The following is a 17014-nucleotide window of genomic DNA, read 5'->3' on the forward strand; positions in this document are numbered from 1 at the left end:
TATGGAGACATCAGCTTGAGTTTAAGGAAATTGTGATGAGCATTTTCCTTCTACTTTAGTGTCATTTTTTTAAAACCAAACAATAAAGAAAATAGTTAGCATTAAATTTGGGGTTAATTTCCCTCCCAATTATAATTGAGAAGCTGGAACACGATAATGTTTGGTGTTTTTTCTTGACATGATTAGTGGACTAGTGACTAATAATTTCAGCTTTACATAGATCATTAATGCAACTATTGTGTTCACTTTTATTGAATTTGATTGGCAGCAGAAATCTTAGAGGATATATCATATACTATATCAATACTTAAACTGCACCATTAAAAATGTGTTTGTAAATTGGGAGAACTTCCCCCTTTTAAAGATCTTAAACCTCTAACTATTTGGAAGGTGAGAAAGAAACTACACGACAACAAGCTGCAACCCTGCTTTTCCCCTAGCTGATGTCACGTTGTCTCGTTAGTGCTGCTGCAATACAATCACTGCATTGTGTGATCCAAAATGGTAAAATTAGAACTCGGGTAATTACCTCACTCTGGAGGATTTCTTTTGTTAGTAATTAAATCTTGGCTTAACAGTCCAACAGTTACATCACTGCCGTGTCCTTCAGTGTATGTTTGGCCCATTGTGTGACAGCAAAGGGGAGGGAGTGGGGACATACAGCGGTGATGTCATGGCTGGCAGGAAGCCTCTGGAGGGGGACAGAGAGCAGGACGTGTGCAGAGCTCTGGCGCTCCCTACAGGCTGCCGTGTTCATCACGCCGTTAAATCACAAACAGACCCGTTGACCAGATTTACATTGATTGAGGTTTAATTTGAGTAGAGACATCCTTGTACAGTTTCAGTATCAAAAACATTGCATTATAAAGTCAAACTTTTGATGTTAAAACACATTCATTATACATGTTAAAAACATTTCTGTAAATCCCTGCCCGAGTTCACACAGTCCGATTCGACATTCTAAGCTGGTTATTGACTGGTCCAGCCAACGAGCACATTCACAGGCAACTAGGAGCCAATGACATGCAGCTTCATCAGAACCACGTGGAATATTTGATTTGACATTACCATAAAAACAGTGATATGCAGCACTAAAGCACCAAGATGAGGTACATAGACTTCAGTGCGGATACAGAGTGACTGAGAATTCACTCTTTTTACTTCCAGTTATCTCATTGAATGTAAAAAAAACCCAGCTAAATACTCAACCTGGTGTCGTCTTGGGCTGCGGTGACGAAATAAGAGTGTAAAAGCATGAAAGAATAGGCAGCTATAAGCATCATTCATTAGAGTGAATATAGTAAGCAATCTTTCCGTTCACCTGGACATATGGTCGGGCAAGACGTTTCTTCTCTGTAATTAAGATGGAATCCTACGGAGCCCTGACCGCGCTGTCGCTTTAAGCTGTGGTGATGTTTTGGGCTGTGGCTGTTTGTGTTTTATAACTGTAGATTTTATAGCCAGCGATTTATTGACCGAGCGTCAGATAAGACATTATTGTGAGCTCTGTACTTCGTCCACCTCAGGATCTTGTAAGAATGAGGACTCGGGATTGGTCAGCGGGCGATCTGATGCTCTGTACATAATCGGGTAACCCGCAGCGTACTGTTGGTTTCCATGGTGATCTATAACCTGGTAAAAAAAAATTTAAGAAAGTAAGCCAGTTTCATGATACCAGGATCCCTCTGTCATAGTAGCAGCACACTGATCTGGTCAGGTGTCTGTCCCGGGACTGCTCACACGGAGGTGGTGTCAGCCCTCAGCGGGGCCCTCTGCGGGCCTGCCCGGGCCTGCAGCTTCTCTGCTTCGCGGCGTTTTCGCTCCTGCAGGTAGCTCTTCACCCTCCGGATCGTCTGGAAGGTGAGCACCGTGCCGGCGGTGTACAGAATGGCCGTGATGAGCCCGAACAGGGCCACGGCGGCGTCGGCACCGCCCACGTCGCAGCTCATCCAGGTGTAACCGTTCCGGGCGTACAGCCTCTCGCGCTGCTGGCACACGTCTGTGGCGTTGACCCCGATGATGAAGTGGAGGTAAAGCCCCACGGCCACCACGTACACTACCGCACCCACCGCCTGGAACACCAGCGCGCCGAACAGAAGCTTGCGGGACATGCGGTGCGGCGGTTTGTTCCCGGAGACCACGAACAGCAGCGACAGGACCCCAAAGGTGAGGCTGAAGGGGATGCCGCCGTAGACGCCCGGCGCCCGCATCTGGCTGTACTGCATGTCCAGCTCTCGCACCTTCTGCAGCTCAGTGCCCTGCAGGTTGAAGTTGGAGTTGATGTCGAAGCCGCCCAGACCGCCCCTGGAGGACATCCCTGATGACACCATTTGAGCTGCAACCACGCAGATCAGGACCAGGGAGTTGGTCAACACCGCGCAGATCAGCACGATGCCTGAAGGGGGATGCATGGAACATATGAGGAAAGGAATCACAAAATTGTATATATCATACACAAATATATACAGTAAACTAATTGTAAGACTGGAATTTTAGCCAGATGACGCCAAAAATAAACTGCCTACACCAACTTCAAAAAGTACAATTATTTATTAAAATACAATGAAATGCATCTGCCCTGGGTCTCTCAGCCATATATATAATACATAAAAAAACAAAAACAACAACAAATCCTACAATAATAAGTATTGTGAGTTATTTAAAGTGCTTGCTGTTCTGCGGTCTAACTGCCTGGGTGGAGGGGGGAGACTCTTTTTCAGTACATGTTCTCCACAGTAGTTCAGGCCTTCCTTCTGCATCGGGAGGTGTAAATGTCCTTAATCTGTTATTAACATTCCTGGAGGATCTTTTTTTGTGTGTTACTAAGCACATGAATGGTCAGAAACATGTATTTAATCTAACACACTCAGATATTAGGTCTTCAGCTTTCTCCTTCCTTAAAAGTTACTCAGCCAATGTGTTGACTCTGAGAAAGGAGGCCTGTAAGAACCGGTCTGTCCAGTATTCCAAGAGGGCGGGACATGTGGAATCTGCAATGAGACTGAAACCAAAGTCTGCCCTGTGACACAGCTGCAGCTTCTGAGGAGAGCTTCCCCTGCGATCCTAACTTGCCTCTCCTGGAGCAGATGTTTGTGCATTTGGACTCTTGGTGGTCCCCTCGAGGGTCTTCCTGCACATGTCGGGGAGGGGAGTCGGCCTCTCTGGGGTAGTATGGGGGTCGAGACGAAGACCTGGAGCACAGAAAAACACACTGGGGGAAGTTATCTACCGCTTGGTGTCACTCAAAAACGGAATCTTTTCCATGTTTGGTTTTATTGTGAGAACTATACGATCAAAGAAAAAAAAGATTTCTAATTTAGTGGTTTGTTTTACATATATATATATATATATATATATATATATATATATATATATATATATATATATATATATATATATATATATTCCTAAATCCAAGATATTTTAGTTGACACTCATAAAATGAATAGTAGGAACATGGTAAACTTGTTTTTGTTAGATTTGCAGCGTTCCAGCAGCTACTCTTGTGAAGGTTAAAACAATAATTAACTGTTCACTGATATAAAGCTATTTCATGTTATCATAAGACTCTACTGAATTACTCATGGAATAGTATTGCAAGAGTTCATTGTCATTTTTTGGAGGGAGATTGTATCAACGTTTCTGTCTTTATGGATACAGTTATTAGAAAATATTAAAAAATAAACACAAAATTGACAAAAAAGGAACAAATAATGACATAACAATTATTAAAAATAGTTTAAAGACAGCACTGACATGCATTCATTCATGAACTCAGATAGACACAGGTGGGGATGATTCATTTACCGATAGCACATGAACACACCTGTCGAGCGATGAGCGCCTGTCATCGCGAGATTCTCGCGGCTGTCGGTGGTCCCCGTTTCTGTCCCGGTGTCCCCGGTTTGAACGGGGCGGCTGGCTCATGACGCGACCTGCTGATCGAAACCGACACAGAAAGGACCTCTAAACGAACAGAAACCGCACGAGTTAATAAACACTAGACAAACATGTTAATTTTTCATAAAACAAGGAAGCTTTCTAAACCTCACGTCAAGCAACAGCGGAACGACTGCAGTTTAAAAAAGGGGGAAAACATTGCTTTACGACACGTTAGCTTGTTTAATAACAACTCACAAAAAAATGTGACCAATTACGTGTTAAATTGACCGTAAACTATCAAAGGTACACTTACGGTGAATGTGTTGATGAGAGCACTCTAAAGTCCAACTATAAAAACGCCATTTTTTTTTCTTTTTTTAAATCCCTCTCGGCGTCCAGGTACAAACAGCTCCACCCAACGGGGGAGGAGGAAAGGGGAGGAGCTACAGCTTCAGGTAACCAAGGGGATAAGCCCTGTCCGCTCACAGCTGGAGCTTTTCAAATGAGGGTTTTTTTTTTAGGGTTTTGCTTTTTGGAAGAAGTTCAAGTCATTACCAGTTGTTTTGAATCAGCCGCTTTGTGTGTGGTCAATCCTCCGTCTGCAAGGCCGAAGAATCCTCCACTTGTACTAAGGGATGACGGCCTTCTGGCATGAGCCTGTAAGTCTGTCTGTTGTGGAGGAATGTTGTTATTTATGTGCTTCTTTTCATCAGCTAACCAATTGCATGCAGCTCCCCCTGAAGGGCCCTGTTGTGTTCACTCCACGATGTAAACATCCCTCTGCTTGGAATCACACATTCCCAAGTTATTATACGCAATGTGTGGGAAGCTTACTGGCTTCTACACACATTTTCAAAGTCACTTGCTTGCTGAAAAGCAACTTTGAACTGCTCGTGAAGTATTGGTTAAATATTCAACCAAAAGTCACTTAACATTCATTGGTTGCAGGTTGTGCTGTAGATGTAATGATTTTCTCGGTTCTATATAAGATGAAATAAGCCTTATTTTATTTCCGTAATGGAAATTCAATTATTGCAGGCAACACAAGGACAGAAACAAGATAAAGAATATACACGGCTATACACAATAAATAGGCTATTTAAGTAGGAATAAGTCAAATTAGAAACTTCACAAGGTAAAAGTGACAGTGGTGGGAAGTGGTAATCGTCGTAATATAGCAGAGTTAGAAAATCTGGTATATTTATACAGGCAGCAGACTGATATATAATGTGATTTAGTGAGGATTCTTCGTTTTTGATAGTTTATGATCGTAGGCCAATATATAAAAGTAAACTGAATATCTTTTGGTTTGGTTGGACTGTCATTTGACTACATCAATGTTTACACATTTTAAAGACAAAGTGATTAATCAATTGTTGAATCAAATCATGACTTTCTACAGACATACTTGCAAAACCAAATTGGGTTAAATATCTAACAAGATTAATATGGACTTACTGTATTGCATTTTTTTTTTAAAGTTAAACTGTCAAAGTATAAAAAACACAAACAAACTGTGAGATCTGCATTTATATTCACCGCAGTTTATCATTAAGTCATTCGGTTGTATGCAAGCTTATATAACTTACACGTCGACTGCTCGGGAAAGGAAGTCCGTCTTTATTTATTAGTAAATATTGAGTTTCTATAGAAATCTTTGTGAATACTGTAATTATAATCAATGTCCACAAGGTGGCAGTAGTCAGAAGCTGTCAATGTCGCAATAATGAACTACTTCCGGGTTGTAGCTGTATAAACATCAATAGCAACGCGAGGGCAACACCATGGGCACAACTAGGACAGCCTGACGCACAGGTCGTCCTGTCTGTGTCTCAGTTCATCCCGCAAACACATCTTCTCCCCAGTTCAGTCGCCATGTTGTTCCTCCGGACTGCCGCCCGCCGCTGCAGAGCTCTAGGCGCCCCGCGCTGCCTGCCCGCCGGCCACGGGGCCTCCAGATCTACCGCGACATACGTCCAGGGCCAGAGCCCGGAGCCGCGTATCCGGGAGTACTTCTACTATATTGACCACCAAGGACAGGTGAGTGTGTGAACTGGCACACAACAACAACAACAACAACAACAACAACAACAACAACAACAACAACACACGAATACAATATATCTCCCTGCTTGCATGACATGTTGGTCTGTGCTCCACTTCCAGCTGTTCCTCGATGACACGAAAGTGAAGAACTTTGTCACCTGCTTCAAAGGTAAAACACATTACACACACACACACACACACACACACACACACACACACACACACACACACACACACACACACACTAAAGTGCTTATTTAAGAGCTTATAATTCATACATCCCCCATCATAGACTTTATTTAATGTGTTAACCAGCCTAAAGGTTTAACCTTGAACCCCTGTTCCTATGAATAATAACCTTGAATAATTAAGAGCATCACGTTATCCATCATTTTATCACCACATCGACTCAAATAGTTGAGCTATTTTAAAAACTATATTTGACGTGCACTCAAAAGGCGAGCCCGTCAGTATTCTGGGATTGAGTCAAAGTGTGTTTGTGTGTGTTCTCAAGTTAATAAAGAAACATGTCTCTCAGTGCAACAATGAGGCTTATTGATGTGTTAAACAATGGAGCTCCGTGGCATATGTCCACACATTAATTGTTGTTTAATCGGTTTTGTTGGTGGTAAGAACAACAGAATATTACGAAGACAAGGTCTCAATATGAGCTCATGAATCAATTGTTGAAATACTTAAAACCGGTGTTTTGAAGTGTGAAACACCTGTGGATGCCTTCTGTGACTTTCTGATCTGACTTATTGGTACATGGTGTCTCTGTATTGCTCATATGCCCCTCGCTCTCTCTCCTCTATTACCAGACACACCGTTCCTGGTCTTCTTCTTCAGTCGGCTGCGTTCCAATCAGAGTGGCCGCTATGAAGAGGACTTCCCCTTCTTGTCCCCGTGCGGCAGGGAGAGGAACTTTGTGCGCTGCGATGACCGCCCTGTGGTCTTCACCCACCTGCTGCAGAGCCCAGCGGGGTCGCCAGGACTGATGGCGGATCGGGAGCTGCTATCTTACTGCGGCGGGGCAGAGAAGCTGTCCGCCCCGTTCCGCCCGGAGGCGCTGTACATGCACCCCACCACCGGCCGAGTTTACCACCCGTGCTCGGAGCGCACGGGCGGAGGCGGGGTCGGCCTAGTCAGGTCGGCTCTGGCCATCGAGCTCAGCCCATTCTTTGTCTACGCTTCGGAGCTCGGCCATTCGGGACAACCAACGCACTTTCACTGGGGCGGGCGGAAGCACACACTGACTAATGAGCTCGCAGGATGCTTTCCCACTGCGGAGGAAAGCAGCGGGCAGCAGGATGAACAGGGATAACGGAATGCTGTCCATGTAAAGCTAGTCGGTATCCCACACCGGCGGCGGGAAAAAACAACCGTGTTCTTTCTCAGTTGTTGATCACGATGGGATCGTTACTGTTGGACTCCTGAGCTCATGTTTCGCATGTCATGTGATATGGGATATTTATTGATTTAGTGTTTTGGGCTTTTGGGGCTTGAGACCCTTCAAACAAAGCATCGTCTCCCATCGTGACAGGTTGCAGTTCCCCCTTTTGATTCCAACAGCTTTACGGTAGAACTATCCGGTATGTCACAATTAAAGCAGGTAATCGAAGATACTTTACTAAAGAGAAGTGGCCATTTACTTGGCACATTGGAGATTGTACATGACAACGGCCAGAATAATACGAATAACATTTAACATAAATACAATTTATAAGAAACTGCTCAATTTCAGTCACAGGACAGTCACTCTTCAGAAACAGAATTTGGCTGAATTCATGGTAAAATTGTATTTAATATATTGGTGTGGATTTGAGTCAAATGGTATTTAATGTTCTTGAGATGATGAAAACATACTGTGAGTATCATATATTTACTTATATAATAGAAGCATTGAAAATATTCTACTGAATTTAGGCCATACAGTCAGATCCTCCTTTAATAAAGTGCAATACTCTGCATATTTCGTTTTGTATTGTCTTCTGTTGCAATCTTGATAACAACTGTTTGATATGGAATTGCTCCTGCAGTTCTTGTCACTTTCCCTGACAGTAACACCTTAAACATGGTATACTCTACACATGTTACAGTATGTGTACTTAAAAAAAGAAAACATCCTAAGAGTACACATAGTGATTTTGTCTGTTTATTTATAATAATAAAGTTCCTCTTAAACTGGTTCTTCCAACACGCACCACGCCTCTGCCGCTGTTTGGCTGTTTAAAGAACTTCATGTCCCAGGGAGCTCTGCTTCAGATGAACCTCGAGCCCAGGGCTTTGTAGTAACATGGCAGCGCCGTCCAGCAGCGACACGAGCGGAGTTATGGAGCGGTCTCTCCGGGAGCGGGCCCCGCCGCTGCTCACGGACCTGTACCAGTTCTCCATGGCGTACGCGTACTGGCGGAGCGGCCGGCACCACGAGCCCGCCGTGTTCGAGCTCTTCTTCCGGGACAACCCGTTCGGCGGCGGCTTCTCGCTGTTCGCGGGGCAGCAGGACTGCCTGCTGTTTCTCCGCACGTTTCGCTTCACGGACGAAGGTGAGGACGTCGCTCTTGTATCTTTATTGTCTCTGTCAATGTATTTCAACCGCTTTAAGTAAAGGCGCATTAAGTAAAGAGTCTAATTAAAGTGTCCTCACATGTCGGCTGTGCCATTGCGGGTCCCCCTGAAACTTTTTCACATTGGTGTGGCGCAACAGTTCGCCGCGCGACCCCTGCGAGAGAGTCTCCGCGAGACTTCATGAATGGAGTCGTTTCTCTGAACTTTGACGTGCAGACTTGAACTTGAACACACGAGTGATCCGTAATCCCTGGTGCACGTGAAGCAACAACATACTGCATGCCGAGAGAGGCGAAGCTGGGCGCGATCACAGCTTGTAATTTGGTTAAAATTCAAAATTCGTACAGATGTCAGTGAGCTAGAGGGGATGATGAAGTTGACGCGAGGGACGCATGAGAAAACAAAAACACATGCGCTGCATTGCATTGCATACAATAAATGAGTGCAAGACTTGTACTTTGCTCCATTGCAATACATCAGTAATGAGGGAAACGCACGTAAAGCCATGCATTTAAGGATGACCCCTTTGACCTTGTTGTATTGCACTTGCATGTCTTATAAAAATTGTATACTGTAATGGGATTTGTTATTACTGATTAAGGAAGCAGCAGATCAGTTGTAGCTTGTACTTTGAGTTTCAGTTTGATGATGCATCTTGTTTCATGATGATGATGATGATGGTGATAATAATATATTTAACAATAATAAACTGTAAAATGAAGGAATATATACATAACACATCCTTCATTGAGGTCATTTAAGAGACTTATGAAACAAACTACAAAAGTTTGACAATTTATGAATAATTAATGTTCAGTACTTTTTGGCGTCCCAATTTCCTGCCACACAAATTCCCTGCAGTTCACAATGACAGCAATTAGTGTTTTTCATCCATCTCAAGAAGATCCTCATGATATCATATGTCTTGTATACTGAATCTTAATCTGCAAACTGCATATCAACTATGGCCGATTTAAAAATAGGGAAGTAGAAGTTTAAAGCTGCATAACACGGAAATACGCACAGTCCCAACCTCTGATACTGTACAGCAAGTTATTAGAGTCAGCTCTGTTCCTGTAATTGAGTGTGCGGTGAGCCAGGACATGTGAGGGCCGGTGGAGGACATATGTTCTTGTGTGAGAGCACATGTGTTGAGAGGATGAAAGATGGCATCTGTCGCTGGTCTCACTGTGTTCCAGACGGTGTGCTAACGGCGTGTTTTTGTGGATCCAGATGTAGAGTTCCTGCGCTCCGTCCTGCCCCCTGTCACCGACCCCGCCTTCTTCCAGTTCCTGCGAGGCCTCGACTGCTCCGGCGTCACGCTCCGCTCCATTCCCGAGGGCACCGTGGTTTTTGCCAGGGTGAGTTTGGCTGCAGCCTTTTTAGGATGAAAGGTTAAATTCAGGGTTCTGTAGGGGAGGTCAGAAGTAACCTGTTTAACATCTCTGCAGGTGCCTCTCATGGAGGTGTCTGGTCCGTTAGCTGTGGTTCAACTGCTGGAGACCAGTTTGCTATGTTTGGTCAACTATGCCAGGTAACAACCAATAAACGTGCACACAGAAGAACCAGGTGGTCCTCGAAAAAATAACTGATATACAATAATGCGGACTGCTGCAATCAGTAATCTAATTTTGTTCGAGATTTTTCATAATGGTCACACAATTGGGATGTTTCAGGTTCGATCAAGAGCAGGAATCATTGCTACCTATCGTCACTCTCTCTCCCGTTGTTTCCAGCATCATTCTACACTTTAGACTAATATCATCCTATGCCATAGACAATATTTAAAGAAAAGAAAAAGCCCCATTAAAAAAAGTCAAAAATACAAATTATGATGATCATAAATCATTATAAATGAATTGTATTGCTTTGAGATGCTGGAACCAGCCTTGTTTGGGTTTTTTGCTTGATGAAAATGACTGAGATTAAGATACTAAATATTAGGCTTGGGAATCACCTGTGGTCCCACAATACGATATTATCACAATACTGCAGTATTATCACGATGCTTAAGTCACGATACGATATTATTGTCTGTTCATCTCACTTCAATCATTTTTATTGCAGCAAAATGTGATTGTCAAGCAGACAAACTGATCAACACTCTTAAATGTTGCACCTGACAAACTGTCCTGTTTGTCTTACAGACTACATAGTTGCGAGCTGCGACACTACAAGTGACAGGAAGTCCAGACTTGTGCAAAGTCTTGTGCAGTTTAGCTGCACAAGACTTTAAACAGCCGGTTTCTCTTCTGCCTCCCCTCTCTTGTCAGTCTGGTGTGCAGTAACGCCGCCCGTTTCCGCCTGGCGGCCGGCCCCAAGAGGAAGCTGCTGGAGATGGGCCTCAGGAGGGCCCAGGGACCAGACGGGGGGCTCACCGCCTCCCGATACACACACATTGGAGGTGAATGTTGTGTGGATTGTAACACATGCATATGTATCCCTTAAGTAGGATTACATCAACTTGCCTTCCCCGACAAAACACATGCATAGATGTAGGCGTTCTCACTGAGAGGACGCAGAGATGCATGCAATGACTTGTTACCCAAAGAACAAAAGCCAACGCAGGTGATTTGAAATGCTCCAAAAATTACTATTGTTCAGGTGTATCCCCCTCTGACCTGGATCGTAATTAAGTTGACACACATGGAGACTGACACTAGAACCTGTCTTTCAGGATTTGATCTCACCAGTAACGTTCAGGCTGGTTTTCTGTTTGGGATCCCAGTGACGGGGACCATGGCACACTCGTATGTCACTTCCTTTACCTCCCTGGAGGAGGTCTGGCCACAAGTGAGTACTCCCTCCTCCAATCGTCCATATCAATGATTTTGCAAATTTTTAGCTCATCAACTACAAAATTAGGATTAATTTGTGGATGGATTTCATCCATCACACTCCTATTGCACTATGTAGTGCAATAGGAGTGTCATGTGCTCACATCAATAGGTTTAGCCAATGACATATCATTTAATGTAGTACAGTTTAATAAGAACAGTTAAATCAAGCTAAAGACTAATGCCCATTTGTTTGTTTTTAACTTTTTTTTGTTTTGTTATTTAGTTTGTAAGTTTGTAACCTAATTGTGGCTTCACCGGTTACATGATGGCATAAATGCATCAGAAAAATACAGTACACAATCATGTTTTGAACTTGTAAAATCTTTCAGGTTAGTTGGCAACGTTCCCTGAAGAAAAATAGTGGCTCAAGCATGGAAAAGAAGGAGCTGGAATATCAACAGTGGATTTAACGGAGTCAGTAATAATCTGTCTCTGTGTCTGTGTTTACGATCAGACTCTTGTGGCGCTGAACAAGGACCCAGATCCGGTGGACATCATTTCGTTAACAAAGGGCTGGTTGAGACGTGTGTGTGAGCTTCTGGGAGCTGAGTCCGGGAAGATCCACGAGGGCGAGCTGGCAGCTTTTCTTACCTACGCCATCGCCTACCCGCAGAACTTTCTGCCTGTGATTGACAGCTACAGTGTTGGCTGGTAACTGGTGTTACTTTTGATACTGAACAGCGATGGATTGGAGTTTTTATCATGTGAATTGATTGTGTGTGCGTTTATATATATATATATATATATATATATATATATATATATATATATATATATATATATATATATATATATATATATATGACTGACATTGCATCATTACAACAACACATGTAGCAGGAAAAATAGTTTGGTTAAGTAAGAACCTGGTAAGGTAGACCAGAACGGTCCTCATTAGTTCCAGCAGTTGTTCAATGTGCCGTTTTCACCAGCAGAGGTCACTATTGTACACTGAGTTAAATCAGGTTTGGAGCATCTGATAGTAATATAGTTTGGCTAACCCCAACCTTCATTTCACCAGCATTTCTGAATATTGCATTGATGCACACTGTTTTTTACGATGAAATACTGCGTTCTTCAGCCGGGGAAGCAACTAATGAATCCCTTTGTTATTGATTTATCAGCTAGTCTTCGCATTACATTTTTTCCAAGTAATAATTCATAGAAAACTGTGACCTATTAATTTTTACTCGTTCATGTGTGATGCTAATGTGGTGTGTGTATGTGTGATTTCAGTAGTGGCCTGTTGAACTTCTGCGCTGTGGCCTTGGCGCTGTGTGAACTGGACTACAGGCCTGTAGGAGTCCGCCTGGACAGCGGGGACCTCTGCAGGCAGTCGCTTGACGTCCGTCGTGTCTTCAGACTCTGTGGCGAGCAGTGAGTGAGGTGCCATGCTGTATGTGTGCTTCTTTAAAACCCACAGTGAGACCGTAGCTCACTCCTTCAAAGGTCTGTGGCACATGTCTGATTGTTCCTTTCGTTTTGTTTCATCCCAACAGCTTCTCCATCTCCGCCTTCGACTCACTGATCATCGTTGGGACCAATAACATCACAGAGCAAAGCATGGTGGAGCTCAACAAGAAGGTAGATTGGGACTGAAACATGTGGAGTGTTTATGTTGAACATAATGTTTTTTTCTTCTCCCTGATGTTCTGTGTATTATTATTATTTCAGGAGAATGAGATCGATGTGGTTGGAGTTGGAACACATCTGGTCACATGCACACGGCAGCCTTCGCTGGGCTGTGTGTATAAGGTAGTGAGCTTCATTGTCTCCCCAAATGCCTCAAACTCACTTCTCTGTTCAACATTTGCACGGCGCCATTTTTGCATTTATGTGTATCAGCTCGTGGAGGTGAGGGGGAGGCCCAGGATGAAGATCAGTGAGGACCCAGAGAAAAGCACTGTCCCCGGCAGGAAAGCCGTCTACAGGCTGGTAGACACTGAGGGTGAGAATCCTCGTCTTTCTTCAACTGCCTTCACTCCAATTTCTACACTTTTTTTTTCTTCTCTGTTTTCACCATCTTAACTTAGTTTTGGCTGTTCTGACATACACAATGGACCACTGACACCACCCCACTTTTAAGTGTTTCCATTGTTTTTCAGTTTTCAGGCTGTAACAATAGAACTGTTTGGTTTCCTGGTGCATAATGAGCATCGCGGCCTCACTGGGCTGCCTGCGTGCTTGTGAATGTTTCCACGGCTTTACCACTCTTTTTCTCTCTGGCAGGCCATCCTTTTCTGGACCTGATGTGTCTTGCTGTGGAGTCTCCTCCAGAGGCAGGAGTCGCTCTGAGCTGCTATCCTCTGATGTGTGACAACTCCTTGGTCTCAGTTACTCCAGCTCAAGTCACCTGTCTGCGCCAGGAGGTGTTCACCAAAGGACAGGTGAGGATGGGCAATCGTTTTAAATTGGCAAACTGGCTGCTGTTTCCTGATGCCCTGTTGTTGTGGTTTGTGTGGTTTCCTTTCCATCATCACATCCATATTTCTCGGTTATTGCCTGAAAAAGGTCTGGTGTATTGTACACCAGAAGTGGACTGGAAGTCTGTATACATTGTGTATTATCTCCCCGTACTTGATATATTATTGACTTGATATATTGGACAGCAGTAGACACTCTGGACTTCATTGGGAGGACAAACCAGTAAAGTCTGCAATTTGAATTCAGCCCTTGTCTATCTCATGAATCCTTTTGCATAAGCCACATCAGAAACATTTTGTGTGGGTTAATTATATTCAAACGGTATTACAAAAACAATCAAGGATAAAGCATAAAAAAATATGCTCTTTGTGGTCCTTAAAGTAGAAAAGGTCACCTGAGTAGAATGTATAAAAATAACAATAAACCACTGTGAATATGAGATAAGAAAGTAAGTTTCATACCTTATAAAAACATAGATTTGATGTTTCATACCTATATTGAAAGGTACAAGATAAGGAGTGGACTGTGTAGGATTTTAGTCTTCATGAATGCGTCTCCCACTCTTTCTAGGTCACACACCCTCTGTGCAGCGCTGCAGAAACTAGAGTAAAGGTCCAGAGTTCCCTCCAGACTTTGCACCCCCGACACAAGAAGCTGCAGGAGCCAGACTCTTACACAGTGAGCATCACACACTAACAGATCTGTGCTGGATACATACAAATAAATGCACAGCTTCTCACAAACACAACAGAGTATCTTATCTCTGGCGTTCTCTTCCACCAGGTGGCGCTGTCAGAGAAACTCCATCACCTGGTCACAGAGATCCAAAAAGGAAGCTCCAACAACAGCAACTTTCTTTTAGCCAACTAAATCTAATAGTTGACAACTGCTCTGTTGTCATCTTCTGTTTTTGTTGTTTTGTCTTTTTATTTAACTTTTTTTCCAAAGTGCCTGACGGTGAGAGAAGTGCGTACGTTTGTAGAGCATGCTCCTAATGAACCCTACCATACTCTCCAAATGTAGGAATCCTTCACAGATAATGTCTGTAAAACAGGATTAAGAGGAGCAGAACATGACTTTGTTCTTTTGCAAGCCGAGAGTGGACAGATGGAAGCAAATGAAGAACAGCCTCTGGGTTTTATGGACTTTTCTTTCTGCTGACTTTTCTTTCTGGTGGTTTGATGTCTTCAGCGAGAAGCTGTTAAGGATTTTAAATTGATGGAAAATAAAAAAGGTGGAGCACAGTTTGTCACGCTTTCTACATTGACAAATCATTGCAGTCAAAATAAGCTATTAATTTGTCTTTAGACCTTTTGTCCAAGTAAAAACATAATATTGCCTTGAATCTGAAAAATTAAAGCTCCATTTTAGAAATTCTTATCTCTTGTGAAAACATACATTTACTCATGTTGACGAACTGTTTTGGTGCTCGAAATTGGTTTACCAAAGGTCTTAGGTTCACAAAAGTAGTGAAATATATGAATAAAATGGTAGATACATGTAAATGTATGTCTAATACCAAATTTTGTACGATAATTTTTTATCGTATTTTTTTTAAGTGTTTGTCTGCCACTACTTTCACCAAAATGAGAGAGGAACTGAGATGAAATGGGACTGAGGAATGTCTTCATACTACAGACAAAACTTTATGAGGTGTGTGCAAATGAAAAAAATAACACTACAATGTTTTTTGCTTTTAAACTAAATATTTACTATATATTTGAGTCCATTATCTACTAAAATGAACAACTTAGCTATTTTCCATATTAACACAATGTGCATGTTTCAGTTCAGTTTTTTCAAGAACAGCAGACCGGCACAGTGAGCTAGCGAACATAGTGGACAATTAAGCTCAAGAGACGGATGCTTTTTTTCTCAGGAGTTGGTGGAGACCAAAATCAAAGCTTAAAGGAGAATGAATATTGGAGTAGCATTAATCAGGTGGACACATATAGGTGGCTGTTTGCTAATACATATGCTCTGAGCTTTTTTGCCCCCTAGTGTCCAAAAATGGATTAATGCAGATTCAACTTGTTACTTTTTTTTCAACAGATTCCAGCATACAAACTTCAAAATGTCTACTCTTTTGTAACTTAGTGTTTTTTGAATTAGTTCTACTTCCTGCTCGTATGTGAAAATCCTTCGTTTTGGCATTTGACTTTGGATTTGAGATCCGGCTCAGGAGGATTCAATTCATGAAAACCCTTTGCTACAGATGTCTCCACCCTCCCTACATTTCTGCTCCACATGTGAGAATGCTTCCTTGATTTCGGATTGGCTGCCTTCTGACCAGCGGTAGTAGACATGCAGATACACCCAGCCGACATATGGAGCTGATTAGACATGGGGTACGAGGCTGTGATGTCATCCCTGACTGTCTCCGCTCTCTGAGATGGACGACACCGAGTCTCACACAGTCCACAGTCTGAGCCGTCAGCTGTTGTGTTGTGTTCGTGCACAATACTGAAGTTGTATTCATTACTAAGCATACTCTAAGTGATATTCATTATCTGTGTTAAAAGACTAATGCTTTAGCTGGTGGACGTGAAGCTAATTCTAACTACTGAAATACTGGGGAAAAAATAGGTCCTTAGGTTGTTTGAACAGACCAAAATTCTAAACATGTCCATTTGTGTTGATATAAAAGTGATAAACGACAAAAACAATTTAAAGTATATTTTTCTGTCCATGAACTAATGCCATAGGGAGTAGAATGTTTCCCTTTAGTGGAGTAGAAGTATGAAAGGTTTACACTTGAACTATTGAAGTAAAGAACAATAAGCACCAACCCTTGATTAAATGTTCTTATCTTCCATTATTATTATTCCATTAAATCACAATCTTTATATGATAATGTGACGCTAGTCATGGAGAGATTTCCTCCTAAAGCCCTCTTGAAGCTGGGTGGACAATTACTGTTGAAGGACAATTCTGCAAGTTTTTGCTTGATTATATGTATTATATAATGTATTATAGAGAAACTTGTCTTGGGCACGGAAAAGGCACAGATTTTATGGAATTTGTACAGCTTTGTACCGCTATTGATCCTCACTCACTGCTCTTCACCCGAAGGCCAGTAGGGGTCACTAGTGATAACACAACGGAGTGTGCACCTTCGACCTCCATACGCTCCATGGTCCCCACAGTGGGGGGAAAACCGTTTGTGGTGTGTTTGGCTAACTGAACTACCAGTACACACGCTGCTGCTGTGCACCTCTCGGTCGTGCTGCTGCTACACAGGCAAACAGATTGGT

General features: G+C 42.8%; 3 protein-coding genes across 5 annotated transcripts; 2 read left to right on the forward strand and 1 right to left on the reverse strand.

Moving 5' to 3' along the window:
- Positions 1-789: 789 nt before the first annotated feature.
- si:ch211-191a24.4 (uncharacterized protein LOC100150331 homolog) lies at positions 790-4398 on the reverse strand. 2 transcript variants are annotated; one of them, XM_068590063.1, is made up of 5 exons: positions 4196-4398; positions 3827-3935; positions 3073-3191; positions 1741-2395; positions 790-1632 (listed from the first exon to the last, which is right to left on the reverse strand). In XM_068590063.1, exons 2-5 carry the CDS (start codon positions 3925-3927, stop codon positions 1626-1628), a joined length of 882 nt encoding a protein of 293 aa, XP_068446164.1. In that variant the 5' UTR covers positions 3928-3935; positions 4196-4398; the 3' UTR covers positions 790-1625. The 2 variants fall into 2 exon arrangements, with proteins under 2 accessions (XP_068446164.1, XP_068446163.1); XM_068590062.1 differs by having other exon boundaries at positions 3827-3966.
- On the forward strand, positions 4340-7943 carry cunh8orf82 (chromosome unknown C8orf82 homolog). Of its 2 annotated transcripts, none has more exons than XM_068590064.1 (4): positions 4340-4541; positions 5748-5922; positions 6049-6097; positions 6750-7943. In XM_068590064.1, exons 1-4 carry the CDS (start codon positions 4534-4536, stop codon positions 7250-7252), a joined length of 735 nt encoding a protein of 244 aa, XP_068446165.1. In that variant the 5' UTR covers positions 4340-4533; the 3' UTR covers positions 7253-7943. The 2 variants fall into 2 exon arrangements, with proteins under 2 accessions (XP_068446165.1, XP_068446166.1); XM_068590065.1 differs by having other exon boundaries at positions 4341-4541; positions 5753-5922; positions 6750-7939.
- Positions 7944-8215: 272 nt separating this feature from the next.
- On the forward strand, positions 8216-15083 carry naprt (nicotinate phosphoribosyltransferase). Its single transcript, XM_068589860.1, has 13 exons — positions 8216-8474; positions 9730-9857; positions 9948-10030; positions 10770-10900; positions 11174-11289; positions 11791-11987; positions 12573-12713; positions 12836-12920; positions 13011-13091; positions 13182-13284; positions 13566-13723; positions 14331-14438; positions 14544-15083. Exons 1-13 carry the CDS (start codon positions 8225-8227, stop codon positions 14628-14630), a joined length of 1668 nt encoding a protein of 555 aa, XP_068445961.1. The 5' UTR covers positions 8216-8224; the 3' UTR covers positions 14631-15083.
- Positions 15084-17014: the final 1931 nt, after the last annotated feature.

Source organism: Clinocottus analis, unplaced genomic scaffold (genome assembly GCF_023055335.1).
Source record: "Clinocottus analis isolate CAN_PGR_092001 unplaced genomic scaffold, fCliAna1.0.p SCAF_23, whole genome shotgun sequence".
Classification (NCBI taxonomy): Eukaryota; Metazoa; Chordata; class Actinopteri; order Perciformes; family Cottidae; genus Clinocottus; species Clinocottus analis.